The sequence below is a fragment of the Manis pentadactyla genome, chromosome 2 (assembly GCF_030020395.1).
Source record: "Manis pentadactyla isolate mManPen7 chromosome 2, mManPen7.hap1, whole genome shotgun sequence".
Classification (NCBI taxonomy): Eukaryota; Metazoa; Chordata; class Mammalia; order Pholidota; family Manidae; genus Manis; species Manis pentadactyla.
Window position 1 is genome coordinate 7,424,907 of NC_080020.1, and position 13,281 is coordinate 7,438,187.

General features: G+C 41.9%; 1 protein-coding gene across 1 annotated transcript in view; it reads left to right on the forward strand.

Annotated features, from left to right (window-relative positions):
- LOC118928253 (relaxin receptor 2) overlaps nt 1-13,281 on the forward strand; it is a 77,105-nt gene that overhangs the window by 58,867 nt on the left and 4,957 nt on the right. The window contains 3 exon segments of the mRNA XM_057491718.1: nt 8,470-8,699; nt 9,381-9,791; nt 12,731-12,949. Of these exon segments, the coding sequence (XP_057347701.1) occupies nt 8,470-8,699; nt 9,381-9,791; nt 12,731-12,949 (860 nt within the window).

Sequence of the window (13,281 nt, forward strand, 5' to 3'; positions counted from 1 at the left end):
GGCAGGTCCAGGAACTGGTGGGATGAGTGCATCTACAGCTGTAGCAGTGCGTGGATCTTTGTTGGGGTTTTTTGATGATCATCTTCTGTCATGAGTCTTCCCGAGAGTGCAGATGTTGGAAGTTCTTTTTCATATCGTATCTTAGTTCATTTTCGGGGTAGCCCAATTAGGCTTTGATCCTCTGTATAAACACAAACAGACCTTTTGCCTACACTTTTATATGCCCTTTTATACCCTTGTGTAGAACTCGTTGGAGGTTACCACACAGGAACTGCCCTTTTTTTTTTTTTTTGCTTTGTTTTTGGTATCACTAATCTACACTTACATGACGAATATTATGTTTACTAGGCTCTCCCCTATACCAGGTCTCCCCTATAAACCCCTTTACAGTCACTGTCCATCAGCATAGCAAAATGTTGTAGAATCACTACTTGCCTTCTCTGTGTTGTACAGCCCTCCCTTTTCTCCTACCCCCCCATGTATGTTAATCTTAATAGCCCCCTACTTCTCCCCCCCTTATCCCTCCCTACCCACCCATCATCCCCAGACCCTTTCCCTTTGGTACCTGTTAGTCCATTCTTGAGTTCTGTGATTCTGCTGCTGTTTTGTTCCTTCAGTTTTTCCTTTGTTCTTATATTCCACAGATAAGTGAAATCATTTGGTATTTCTCTTTTCTGCTTGGCTTGTTTCACTGAGCATAATACCCTCCAGCTCCATCCATGTTTCTGCAAATGATTGGATTTGCCCTTTTCTTATGGCTGAGTAGTATTCCATTGTGTATATGTACCACATCTTCTTTATCCATTCATCTATTGATGGACATTTAGGTTGCTTCCAATTCTTGGCTATTGTAAATAGTGCTGCAATAAACATAGGGGTGCATCTGTCTTTCTCAAACTTGATTGATGCGTTCTTAGGGTAAATTCCTAGGAGTGCAATTCCTGGGTCAAATGGTAAGTCTGTTTTGAGCATCTTGATATACCTCCATAATGCTTTCCACAATGATTGAACTAGTTTACATTCCCACCAGCAGTGTAGGAGGGTACCCCTTTCTCCACAGCCTCGCCAACATTTGTTGTTGTTTGTCTTTTGGATGGCAGCCATCCTTACTGGTGTGAGGTGATACCTCATTGTAGTTTTAATTTGCATTTCTCTGATAATTAGCGATGTGGAGCATCTTTTCATGTGTCTGTTTGCCATCTGTATTTCTTTTTTGGAGAACTGTCTGTTCAGTTCCTCTGCCCATTTTTTAATTGGGTTATTTGTTTTTTGCTTGTTGAGGCGTGTGAGCTCCTTATATATTCTGGACGTCAAGCCTTTATCGGATGTGTCATTTTCAAATATATTCTCCCATACTGTAGGGATCCTTCTTGTTCTATTGATGGTGTCTTTTGCTGTACAGAAGCTTTTCAGCTTAATATAGTCCCACTTACTCATTTTTGCTGTTGTTTTCCTTGCACGGGGAGATATGTTCAAGAAGAGGTCACTCATGTTTATGTCTATCAGGATTTTGCCTATGTTTTCTTCCAAGAGTTTAATGGTTTCATGGCTTACATTCAGGTCTTTGATCCATTTTGAGTTTACTTTTGTATATGGGGTTAGACAATGGTCCAGTTTCATTCTCCTACATGTAGCTGTCCAGTTTTGCCAGCACCACCTGTTGAAGAGGCTGTCATTTCGCCATTGTATGTCCATGGCTCCTTTATCAAATATTAATTGACCATATATGTCTGGGTTAATGTCTGGATTCTCTAGTCTGTTCCATTGGTCTGTGGCTCTGCTCTTGTGCCAGTACCAAATTGTCTTGATTACTATGGCTTTATAGTAGAGCTTGAAGTTGGGGAGTGAGATCCCCCCTACTTTATTCTTCTTTCTCAGGATTGCTTTGGCTATTCGGGGTCTTTGGTGTTTCCATATGAATTTTTGAATTATTTGTTCCAGTTCATTGAAGAATTTTGCTGGTAGTTTCATAGGGATTGCATCAAATCTGTATATTGCTTTGGGCAGGATGGCCATTTTAACGATATTAATTCTTCCTAGCCACGAGCATGGGATGAGTTTCCATCTGTTAGTGTCCCCTTTAATTTCTCTTAAGAGTGACTTGTAGTTTTCAGAGTATAAGTCTTTCACTTCTTTGGTTAGGTTTATTCCTAGGTATTTTATTTTTTTTGATGCAATTGTGAATGGAGTTGTTTTCCTGATTTCTCTTTCTGTTGGTTCATTGTTAGTATATAGGAAAGCCACAGATTTCTGTGTGTTGATTTTGTATCCTGCAACTTTGCTGTATTCCGATATCAGTTCTAGTAGTTCTGGGGTGGAGTCTTTAGGGTTTTTTATGTACAGTATCATGTCATCTGCAAATAGTGACAGTTTAACTTCTTCTTTACCAATCTGGATTCCTTGTATTTCTTTATTTTGTCTGATTGCCGTGGCTAGGACCTCCAGTACTATGTTAAATAACAGTGGAGAGAGTGGGCATCCCTGTCTAGTTCCCGATCTCAGAGGAAATGCTTTCAGCTTCTCGCTGTTCAATATAATGTTGGCTGTGGGTTTATCATAGATGGCCTTTATTATGTTGAGGTACTTGCCCTCTATTCCCATTTTGCTGAGAATTTTTAACGAATGGATGTTGAACTTTGTCAAATGCTTTTTCAGCATCTATGGAGATGATCATGTGTTTTTTGTCTTTCTTTTTGTTGATGTGGTGGATGATGTTGATGGACTTTCGAATGTTGTACCATCCTTGCATCCCTGGGATGAATCCCACTTGGTCATGGTGTATGATCCTTTTGGTGTATTTTTGAATTCGGTTTGCTAATATTTTGTTGAGTATTTTTGCATCTACGTTCATCAGGGATATTGGTCTGTAGTTTTCTTTTTTGGTGGGGTCTTTCCCTGGTTTTGGTATTAGGGTGATGTTAGCTTCATAGAATGAGTTTGGGAGTATCCCCTCCTCCTCTATTTTTTGGAAAACTTTAAGGAGAATGGGTATTATGTCTTCCCTGTATGTCTGATAAAATTCCGAGGTAAATCCATCTGGCCCGGGGGTTTTGTTCTTTGGTAGTTTTTTTATTACCGCTTCAATTTCGTTGCTGGTAATTGGTCTGTTTAGATTTTCTGTTTCTTCCTGGGTCAATCTTGGAAGGTTATATTTTTCTAGGAAGTTGTCCATTTCTCCTAGGTTTCCCAGCTTGTTAGCATATAGGTTTTCATAGTATTCTCCAATAATTCTTTGCATTTCCGTGGGGTCCGTCGTGATTTTTCCTTTCTCGTTTCTGATACTGTTGATTTGTGTTGACTCTCTTTTCTTCTTAATAAGTCTGGCTAGAGGCTTATCTATTTTGTTTATTTTCTCGAAGAACCAGCTCTTGGTTTCATTGATTTTTGCTATTGTTTTATTCTTCTCAATTTTATTTATTTCTTCTCTGATCTTTATTATGTCCCTCCTTCTGCTGACCTTAGGCCTCATCTGTTCTTCTTTTTCCAATTTTGATAATTGTGACATTAGACCATTCATTTGGGATTGCTCTTCCTTTTTTAAATATGCTTGGATTGCTATATACTTTCCTCTTAAGACTGCTTTTGCTGTGTCCCACAGAAGTTGGGGCTTAGTGGTGGTGTTGTCATTTGTTTCCATATATTGCTGGATCTCCATTTTGATTTGGTCATTGATCCATTGATTATTTAGGAGCGTGTTGTTAAGCCTCCATGTGTTTGTGAGCCTCTTTGCTTTATTTGTACAGTTTATTTCTAGTTTTATGCCTTTGTGGTCTGAAAAGTTGGTTGGTAGGATTTCAATCTTTTGGAATTTTCTGAGGCTCTTTTTGTGGCCTAGTATGTGGTCTATTCTGGAGAATGTTCCATGTGCACTTGAGAAGAATGTATATCCCGCTGCTTTTGGATGTAGAGTTCTATAGATGTCTATTAGGTCCATCTGCTCTACTGTGTTGTTCAGTGCTTCCGTGTCCTTAGTTATTTTCTGCCCAGTGGATCTCTCCTTTGGGGTGAGTGGTGTGTTGAAGTCTCCTAGAATGAATGCATTGCAGTCTATATCCCCCTTTAGTTCTGTTAGTATTTGTTTCACATATTCTGGTGCTCCTGTGTTGGGTGCATATATATTTAGAATGGTTATATCCTCTTGTTTGACTGATCCCTTTATCATTATGTAGTGTCCTTCTTTATCTCTTGTTACTTTCTTTGTTTTGAAGTCTATTTTGTCTGATATTAGTACTGCAACCCCTGCTTTCTTCTCACTGTTGTTTGCTTGAAATATGTTTTTCCATCCCTTGACTTTTAGTTTGTAAATGTCTTTGGGTTTGAGGTGAGTTTCTTGTAAGCAGCATATAGATGGGTCTTGCTTTTTTATCCATTCTGTTACTCTGTGTCTTTTGACTGGTGCATTCAACCCATTAACATTTAGGGTGACTATTGAAAGATATGTACTTATTGCCATTGCAGGCTTTAAATTCGTGGTTACCAAAGGTTCAAGGTTAGCCTCTTTAGTATCTTACTGCCTAACTTAGCTCGCTTATTGAGCTGTTATATACACTGTCTGGAGATTCTTTTCTTCTCTCCCTTCTTGTTCCTCCTCCTCGATTCTTCATATGTTGGGTGTTTTGTGCTGTGCTCTTTCTAGGAGTGCTCCCATCTAGAGCATTCCCTGTAAGATGTTCTGTAGAGATGGTTTGTGGATAGCAAATTCCCTCAGCTTTTGTTTGTCTGGGAATTGTTTAATCCCCCCATCATATTTGAATGATAGTCGTGCTGGATACAGTATCCTTGGTTCAAGGCCCTTCTGTTTCATTGTATTAAATATATCATGCCATTCTCTTCTGGCCTGTAGGGTTTCTGTTGAGAAATCTGACGTTAGCCTGATGGGTTTCCCTTTATAGGTGACCTTTTTCTCTCTAGCTGCCTTTAACACTCTTTCCTTGTCCTTGATCTTTGCCATTTTAATTATTATGTGTCTTGGTGTTGCCCTTCTTGGATCCTTTCTGTTGGGGGTTCTGTGTATTTCCGTGGTCTGTTCGATTACTTCCTCCCCCAGTGTGGGGAAGTTTTCAGCAATTATTTCTTCTAAGATACTTTCCATCTCTTTTCCTCTCTCTTCTTCTTCTGGGACCTCTATAATACGGATATTGTTCCTTTTTGATTGGTCACACAGTTCTCTTAATATTGTTTTATTCCTGGAGATCCTTTTGTCTCTCTCTATGTCAGCTTCTATGCGTTCTTGTTCTCTGATTTCAATTCCATCAATGGCCTCTTGCATTCTATCCATTCTGCTTATAAACCCTTCCAGAGTTTGTTTCATTTCTGCGATCTCCTTTCTGGCATCTGTGATCTCCTTCCGGACTTCATCCCATTTCTCTTGCGTATTTCTCTGCATCTCTGTCAGCATGTTTATGATTCTTATTTTGAATTCTTTTTCAGGGAGACTGGTTAGGTCTGTCTCCTTCTCTCTTGTTGTCTCTGTGATCTTTGTCTGCCTGTAGCTTTGCCTTTTCATGGTGATAGGAATAGTTTGCAGAGCTGGGACGAGTGACGGCTGGAAGGACTTCCTTTCTTGTTGGTTTGTGGCCCTCCTCTCCTGGGAGAACAGCGGCCTCTAGTGGCTTGTGCTGCGCAGCTGCGCGCAGACAGGGCTTCTGCTTCCTGCCCGGCTGCTATGGAGTTAATCTCCGCTGTTGCTGTGGGCGTGGCCTGGCTCGGGCAGCTACTCCAAAATGGTGGAGTCGCGTTGGAGCAGGAGCTGCTGGGAGGCTATTTATCTCCGTAAGGGGCCTCCCTGCTCCCTGCAGCCCAGGGGTTAGGGTGCCCAGAGATCCCGGATTCCCTTCCTCTGGATTAAGTGACCCGCCCTGCCCCTTTAAGACGTCCAAAAAGCACCCGCCAAAACAAAACAACGCCCACCAAAAAAAAAAAAAAAAAAAATTTTTTAATTAAAAAAAAAAAGTTTTTAATTAAAAAAAAAAAAAAAAAAAAAAGGTGGTCGTTAGTTTTTCTTTATTCTGCGGTGCCAGCCTCAGGCCTCTGCTCACCGGTCTTTCTGCCCTGTTTCCCTAGTATTGGGGTCCCTATCCCTTTAAGACTTCCAAAATGCGCTCGCCAAAACAAAACAGCAAAAAAGCAAAAAAAACTGGTCGCGCGCTTTTCTTATGCCCTCTGTCGCCCAGCCTCCAGTGCCTGCTCACTGTTCTTGCTGCCCTGTTTTCCTAGTATCGAGCGCCCTGCACTCTGGCCCGGATGGCTGGGGCTGGGTGCTCGGCAGCCCTGGGCTCCGTCTCCCTCCCGCTCTGCCTGCTCTTCTCCCTCCGGGAGCTGGGGGGGAGGGGCGCTCGGCTCCCGCGGGGCCGGGGTTTGTATCTTACCCCCTTCGCGAGGCGCTGGGTTCTCTCAGGTGCGGAAGTGGTCTGGATATTGTCCTGTGTCCTCTGGTCTTTATTCTAGGAAGGGTTGTCTTTGTTATATTTTCATAGATATATGTTGTTTTGGGAGGAGATTTCCGCTGCTCTACTCACGCCGCCATCTTCTGCCCCTCCTCTCGACATGATCATTTCTTTATCAACTGTGTAATCTATGTGTTCATAATCTCAAAACTTAACCCTTGTTATCCACAGCAATAGGGAGGATTCTGATCTAAGATTACAAGTTGGGTGCAGCCAGTGGATGAAATGGTTGGTGTGAAGGTGCTCTTTTGGGAGAAAATTTTGTTTATATCTGTGCAGCAGGTGGATTGCTACAAGACAAGCATTTGATATACACTACATGGTTTTCACCATGTCTCTTTCTGTGGCACCAGCAGATAAATAGTTAATGAAGGTGTCATGTCCTTGTTGCACTCAGAATGTGAGGTCGTTTTAAAATAGAGAAATGCAACCTCTTCAGAATTTGATGGAGAAGCTACTGCTTTAACATGTGAACTTGAGGCTGAGGACAAGAAGAACCAACAATTGGCAGAAAATGTGTCAGTTGGTTACACCTGCCAACCAGCGCCATAGCCAGAGTGGGAGGAGAGGTTGTGTCTCTGAGACATGCTGGCTGGCTCTCTCTGAACATAGTGGACACAGTGGAACCCTGAAAGAACCAGGAGGCTCCAGGGAAGAGGAAAGCAAGAGAATTACACATCAAATGCATTTAATTGCACAAATGATATCAGGACTCTAGACAGGAAGTTACTTAAGGTCAGGGATTGTCTCCTGGTTCTCTACCTGACATGCCCAGAACCAAATTACCCATCATTCCTTTGTCCACCTAAGTATTTGCTGAGTACTAAGGACTTCCCAGGGGTCAGGCTCTCTGCTGGGTCTGAGAACACGGGGCTGAACAGGAGACACGAGTGGCTGCCCCACGGAGCTGCCATTCAGAGTGAAGAAGTCAGTGCTCAAAAAGTTCATAAATTCTGTGAGGAAAAGTAAAGCAAGATGAAGGGGTGTCAGAGAGACATGACATTCGAGCAGACCTGGAGGGAGGGAGGAGGCAGCCCTGCCCATATCTGGGGGAAAAACCTTCCAGGCAGAAGGAGCAGCCCAAGAGCTGCCCTGGGCAGGGGATGAGCCTGGCCTGCTTGGAATTAGACGGTCAGCGTGTCTGGGTGGAGAGAGTGAGGAAGGGAGGCAGTGAGGCATCAGGGCCCAGTCCTGCCGGGGCCAGATAAAGCTTTGTCTAACTTGCTGGTCCAGAAACTGAATGGGGAGATGACAGAAAAAAAGGCGGAGAGAAATGAACTTGAAAACATGGCGAAAACAAATTCATAGAATGAGTCTTATGGGAGAAAATCCTAAACACAGATATTTGGGGACTATCAATAAACCAAACGACCTCCCCAGTTCAGACACCTCGAGATTGCGCACACCTAGGTCATAAATACAGTGATCACACGTAAACCTGCCTTTTCCTCTAGACATTATTTTAAGTCCTTCCAGGCCCTGATCAGAAATCTGGGTTTAAGGCCGCTGCTTCTCCTCCCAGCTCCATGAGACTGAATTTTCCTAGTGGCAGAGACCCTCCCTTCCTGCCCATGTCAGGGAAAAGGAGGCCCGGCTAAGTGAGTTTATTTAAAACTAAGTGCAATGCAGGAATGCTCCTAATGAGTTACTCTGGGTCCCTTACACCCCGAACACAAGCGCCTGACTGTTGGTAAAGATCAATTTAGCAACGGCAATCTCCTTTTTATAAAACCCTAGAGAAGAGTCCAATATGATGTGGGGGAAAAAACAGGATCCCAGACACTTCCAATCTCATGTCCTCCCCTGACTCACCTCCGACAAGACACAGAATTCATTTGTCTTTTCGGTTCTTCATCTTTAAAATGAGAACATTACCCAGGGTAGAGTAATATTGAATAAAGAGCTCTACAGTTACATTATCACTACTAAACAAACACAAACAGACCTAGTGAAGTCCTGGGATTGCAGCTGCTCATTGTGTCATTGCATGTAAAGTGACTCTTTTTTTTCCCTTTGACTTTAGTTATTTTAAAAACTTTCGATACTGCTCCTATGCTCCCCATGTCCGAATATGTATGCCCTTGACTGATGGCATTTCTTCATTTGAGGACCTCTTTGCCAACAATATCCTCAGAATATTTGTCTGGGTTATAGCTTGCATAACCTGCCTCGGAAATCTTTTTGTCATTGGCATGAGATCTATCATTAAAGCCGAAAATACGACTCACGCTATGTCCATCAAAATCCTTCGCTGTAAGTATGTTTTCTATCTTCTGTGAGCTGTGACTAGACATATATTAGCCTTCAGCAATGGCATTTAATATGAATTACATATGCCGGGCCATTCATTTTTCTAAGTATGTAGGCACTGTTCCCTTTTGATCTGCTCTGTTCTAGATTGCATAGGTTTGCGGTGATCGAGCACGCACCCCTGGCAGTTATGTCTTAGAAATGGGGTCACGAGGAACCGAAGAGTCAAGGATAGATGTAGAGGACAGGTCGTGGGTCATAAAACTAAGCTTTGTTTAACCTTCGATTATAATAACACCATGCTCCTCAAGCCCAGAAAATGTTTCCCTTGATTAACTGTGTAATACGTATTTAATTCTCCAGAGTCAAGTAGGTGAGCAAGAGCACGGAGACTTCGGTGGACAGCACGGCCAGGAACCCCATGAGGCGGCACTGCAAGCTCTCCTTTAAAAACTAACTCCCCTCACAAAATACAACCCCGCCACCACCACTGTTCTTTTAAATGATCAAACAAAGATCCGAGGTGGTACTTTAAAAACATTACAGCTTTTGAAGTCCGTTGCTTTCCAGGTAGTGTTGTAGGTGTTTATGTACGTCTATTTAATACAGGATGAAAGATGTAGATCTAGGTGGGAGCACCAGAGATGCGGAGCACCCACACACTCTGTACTGGTCCCCCAACAGGTGCGGACTGCCTGATGGGCGTCTATCTGTTCTTCATTGGCTTTTCCGATCTGAAATACCGCGGGCAGTATCAGAAGTACGCGCTGCTGTGGGTGGAGAGCTTGCAGTGCCGCCTCATGGGGTTCCTGGCCGTGCTGTCCACCGAAGTCTCCGTGCTCTTGCTCACCTACTTGACTCTGGAGAAGTTCCTGGCCGTTGTCTTTCCCTACAGTAACCTTCGTCCTGGAAAACGGCAGACCTCGGTCATCCTCTTGGGCATCTGGATCGTGGGGTTTTTAATAGCGGTGATTCCCTTTTGGAATGAGGATTATTTTGGAAACTTTTATGGAAAAAATGGAGCCTGTTTCCCCCTTTATTATGACCAAACAGAAGATGTCGGAAGCAAAGGATATTCTCTGGGCATTTTCCTAGGTAAATTACATTTTTTCATTTCCTGGGCAAATGTAACTGCGGTAGAAATGCCATCAAGTTCAGCAAAGGCGTGTTTGTCCATCTCAGGAAGTAAGTGAATATACCCAAGACTGTGTGTGCTCTTAAAGAAAAGTTCTTGCTGCATATGTATGGAAATGTTTATTAAACTTGCTATTATATAGATTCAGTAGGGGAAACAAAAACACTGTCTGGATCTCTGGTTGATCTTGCATTATCTCTGAGACTCTTTGCTTTTCACGTAGTGACTATGAGCTGAAGGAATTCTATTTTAGCGCCTTGTCCTATAACCCTACCAAGTTATTTGAACTCATATTTTGTTTTAAAACCTAGAATGAATTAGATAAAAAATATAATAAAATTCTGGAAACTCATTAGCAGGGGATTATCTATATGAAATACCAAGGTTTATTATCTTGGTGAGTGTAGTTCTGAAATCAGCAATGTAAGGGTGTCCAAGGTTCTTAATTTCTCCTAATTATTTAGAAAAGAAGCCCCCACCTTCTCCATAACAGATAAATGAGAAGATCAAGCATTTAATGTTAAAAAAAAACCACATTTCTGATTTTCCAACAGATATCTCTCCTGCTTCAAGTTAAGACCATTCTCATGTCCTCTGTTTCTTAGCATTTCAATTCCCCTCAGCTAAGTGGTCAATACGCTTTATAACCCTTTCTTTTTCGTCAAATATTTTACATCAAAATATGCCTGTCTTCTATTTCTTCCAGTCTCTACCTACTGCTATTACCTTCCTTAAAAACCTGACTATCTCAGCCTGGAATTATTACATGAGCTCTTATTGGTCTTTTGGCCTCTGGGGGCCTTCTTTCTCTTTATCTGCTCACCACCTGGGTGCCAAAAAGACTGGGTGCCTCTGCTCAGAGACCTTCCATGACTCCCTGCTACTGCAAGATCAAGTTTAAACTAATCACAGAATGGTCCTAACCACTGTTCCCATCTCTTCTCCGGTGATTCCTTCCCCTCCTTCTCTGAAAAATATACTTTTTTGGTGCCAATTTGATAATACTCTTCACATACCACCCCGTTTTGTAGTTATGTTTCAGAGATATGTTTCACCAGGATATGGTAAGCTGGTCCCAGCATTGGTGCACGCCAGACAGACATTCACAGACACACACGCACGCTCCTTTACATTCACTGATTCAACAAGGATTTAATGAGCACTTACTATAGGCCAGGCACTCCCTCGAGGACTGGACATACAACAGATAGGCCCTCACAGACCTACAGCCGGAAAGGAGGATGAAGACAAGTCAACATCCTTCCGTCACAGGCTGACAAAGCCACGAAGGAGGACAGCAGGACGTCCTAGGAGCCCCAGATTGCAGGGCCCGACAGGCTTCCCAAGAGAAATGAATCCCAAGTGAAGCCTGAAGGGTGAGGAGGCACTAGCCAGGTGACATCCTTTCCAGGAAAAGGCACTGGATCTCAAAGCCCAAAGCCAAGGAGCAGGCCCAGATGAATGGCGAAGGAAGCTGGATGCAGCTGGATCTCAGGGGCAGGGAGGAGGCTAAGAGGTGATATGCTCCAGACAAAGAGCTACAGCACGCAAACACACACGTGCACACACACGTGCACGCACGCGCCCATGCACCCCCGTGCACACACATCCTCATCTCTATACCCACGGCTCACCTGGAGGATGACTCCTGGAGCCCTTTTTTCTGCTTGAAGAACATAAGAAAACACAGTTTTAAATTATTTGTTTGAGAATAGAATTAGATGTAGAGAAAAACTGTGAGGACAGTACAGTTTCCATACGCCCCACCCCCAGGCTCCTCGGCTGTTCCTACATTCCCGTGGGGTTTTCAGAACACACTTTTGAGCCTTTCTGTAAGTCTGTTTTCACAATTTGTCCCAGAGGGTTCTCGTTAACAGTTATTTTTATTTATTAATTAAAACTTCCTGACAAGAGGCCTAAGATACACCAATTTTATAAACTTCTATAGTGTGACTTTACTATGAGAGTCTGTGGAATATGAAGGTTTTGGATAAAAACAACAGACCACTGTGAATCTATAGAATTTTCCCTTAAATTGTGCTGGTCTTCCACAGAGTCTAGATTCAGATGAACATTTTTTTAAAACAACTTTGAAAGTATGTGCCAGTTCTATGCTCACAATGAAGAATTATATGACCCCTCCTGGGATTTTTTTATTATAGTAGGAATATAACAAAGAGACTAAGAGGTCAGCATAATAGGATAGTGATGTTAAGTGAGAGACTTCTGAACATATTTGACCCTGAAGAAGTCATATAGTTAAATTTAAAAGGTTTTTTTTCTTGTCTTTTTTTCTAAAACATGTCTAACAGGTTCTGATAGTTTAAGTTACAGTAAGCAATCTGAAGAAAAACAATAATGTATTTTTGTTTTATGTAGTACTTTTATTTAAGACCAAAAAACAGAAATACTGTTTCTGGGCTATTATCTTCTTGATATTCCAAGATCATCTTATTCATATTTGTAAGATAAAGGAATGGGGTCATATTTATTATATATATATATATATATATATATATATATATATATGATTACAGTAATCCCTTAAGGTTTGAATTTGCAGAGAGCTAAAAACAAAAATAGCGTTTTCCTGTTTCAAAAAAGTTAAAATTTACCTCATGATATACCTGGCTCTGAATCTCAGAGGTCTATATAATTCTTTGTAAAAGGTTTTTGTATTTGGGGTGTCTTTTTGATCCGGCAAGCTCAATTCCTTTTGCTTTTCCCAGCACAGAGCCTTGGATTTAGGGTTTAAGCTGATTACCACTGGGCTTCTACAAAAGAATGCTCCTTGGAAATACAGCATAAGAGGCACCGTATTGAACACCTAAGTAATACAGTGTTTTTCCTGTTGACTTATACACCTGAGATGTTAAAAGGTGTGAACTTTTCCCAACAGGTGTGAACTTGCTGGCTTTTCTCATTATCGTCTTTTCCTATACTATCATGTTCTGTTCCATTCAAAAAACTGCCTTGCAAACTTCGGAAGTGAAGAATCACATTGGAAGAGAGGTGGCCGTTGCAAATCGCTTCTTTTTTATAGTGTTCTCAGATGCCATCTGCTGGATTCCGGTATTTGTCATTAAAGTTCTTTCCCTCTTCCGGGTGGAAATACCAGGTCAGTCCCTTCGGTTATTCCCCAGCACATTGTGCCTTCTTATGCTCTTTGTTTGGCAAGGTCAAAATACAATGACTTACCCATAGTAAATGCTCCATAAATACGTACAACTTCAGTACAAACAGTTATTTCCCTCAATGCTTTATAATCAGTATTCTAAGATACCAACTGGGTAGGGGTGCAATTCAGACAAGAATAACAAAAAACAGGAGCTAGAAAAAAACTAACTCTTAGAGTCTTGCTCCTACCTGAGACATATAGTGGTTCTTGACCAACAGTACATGTAAAATATCAAAATAAACATGCGCAGGTTCTACCTGAGCTTCTTAGTT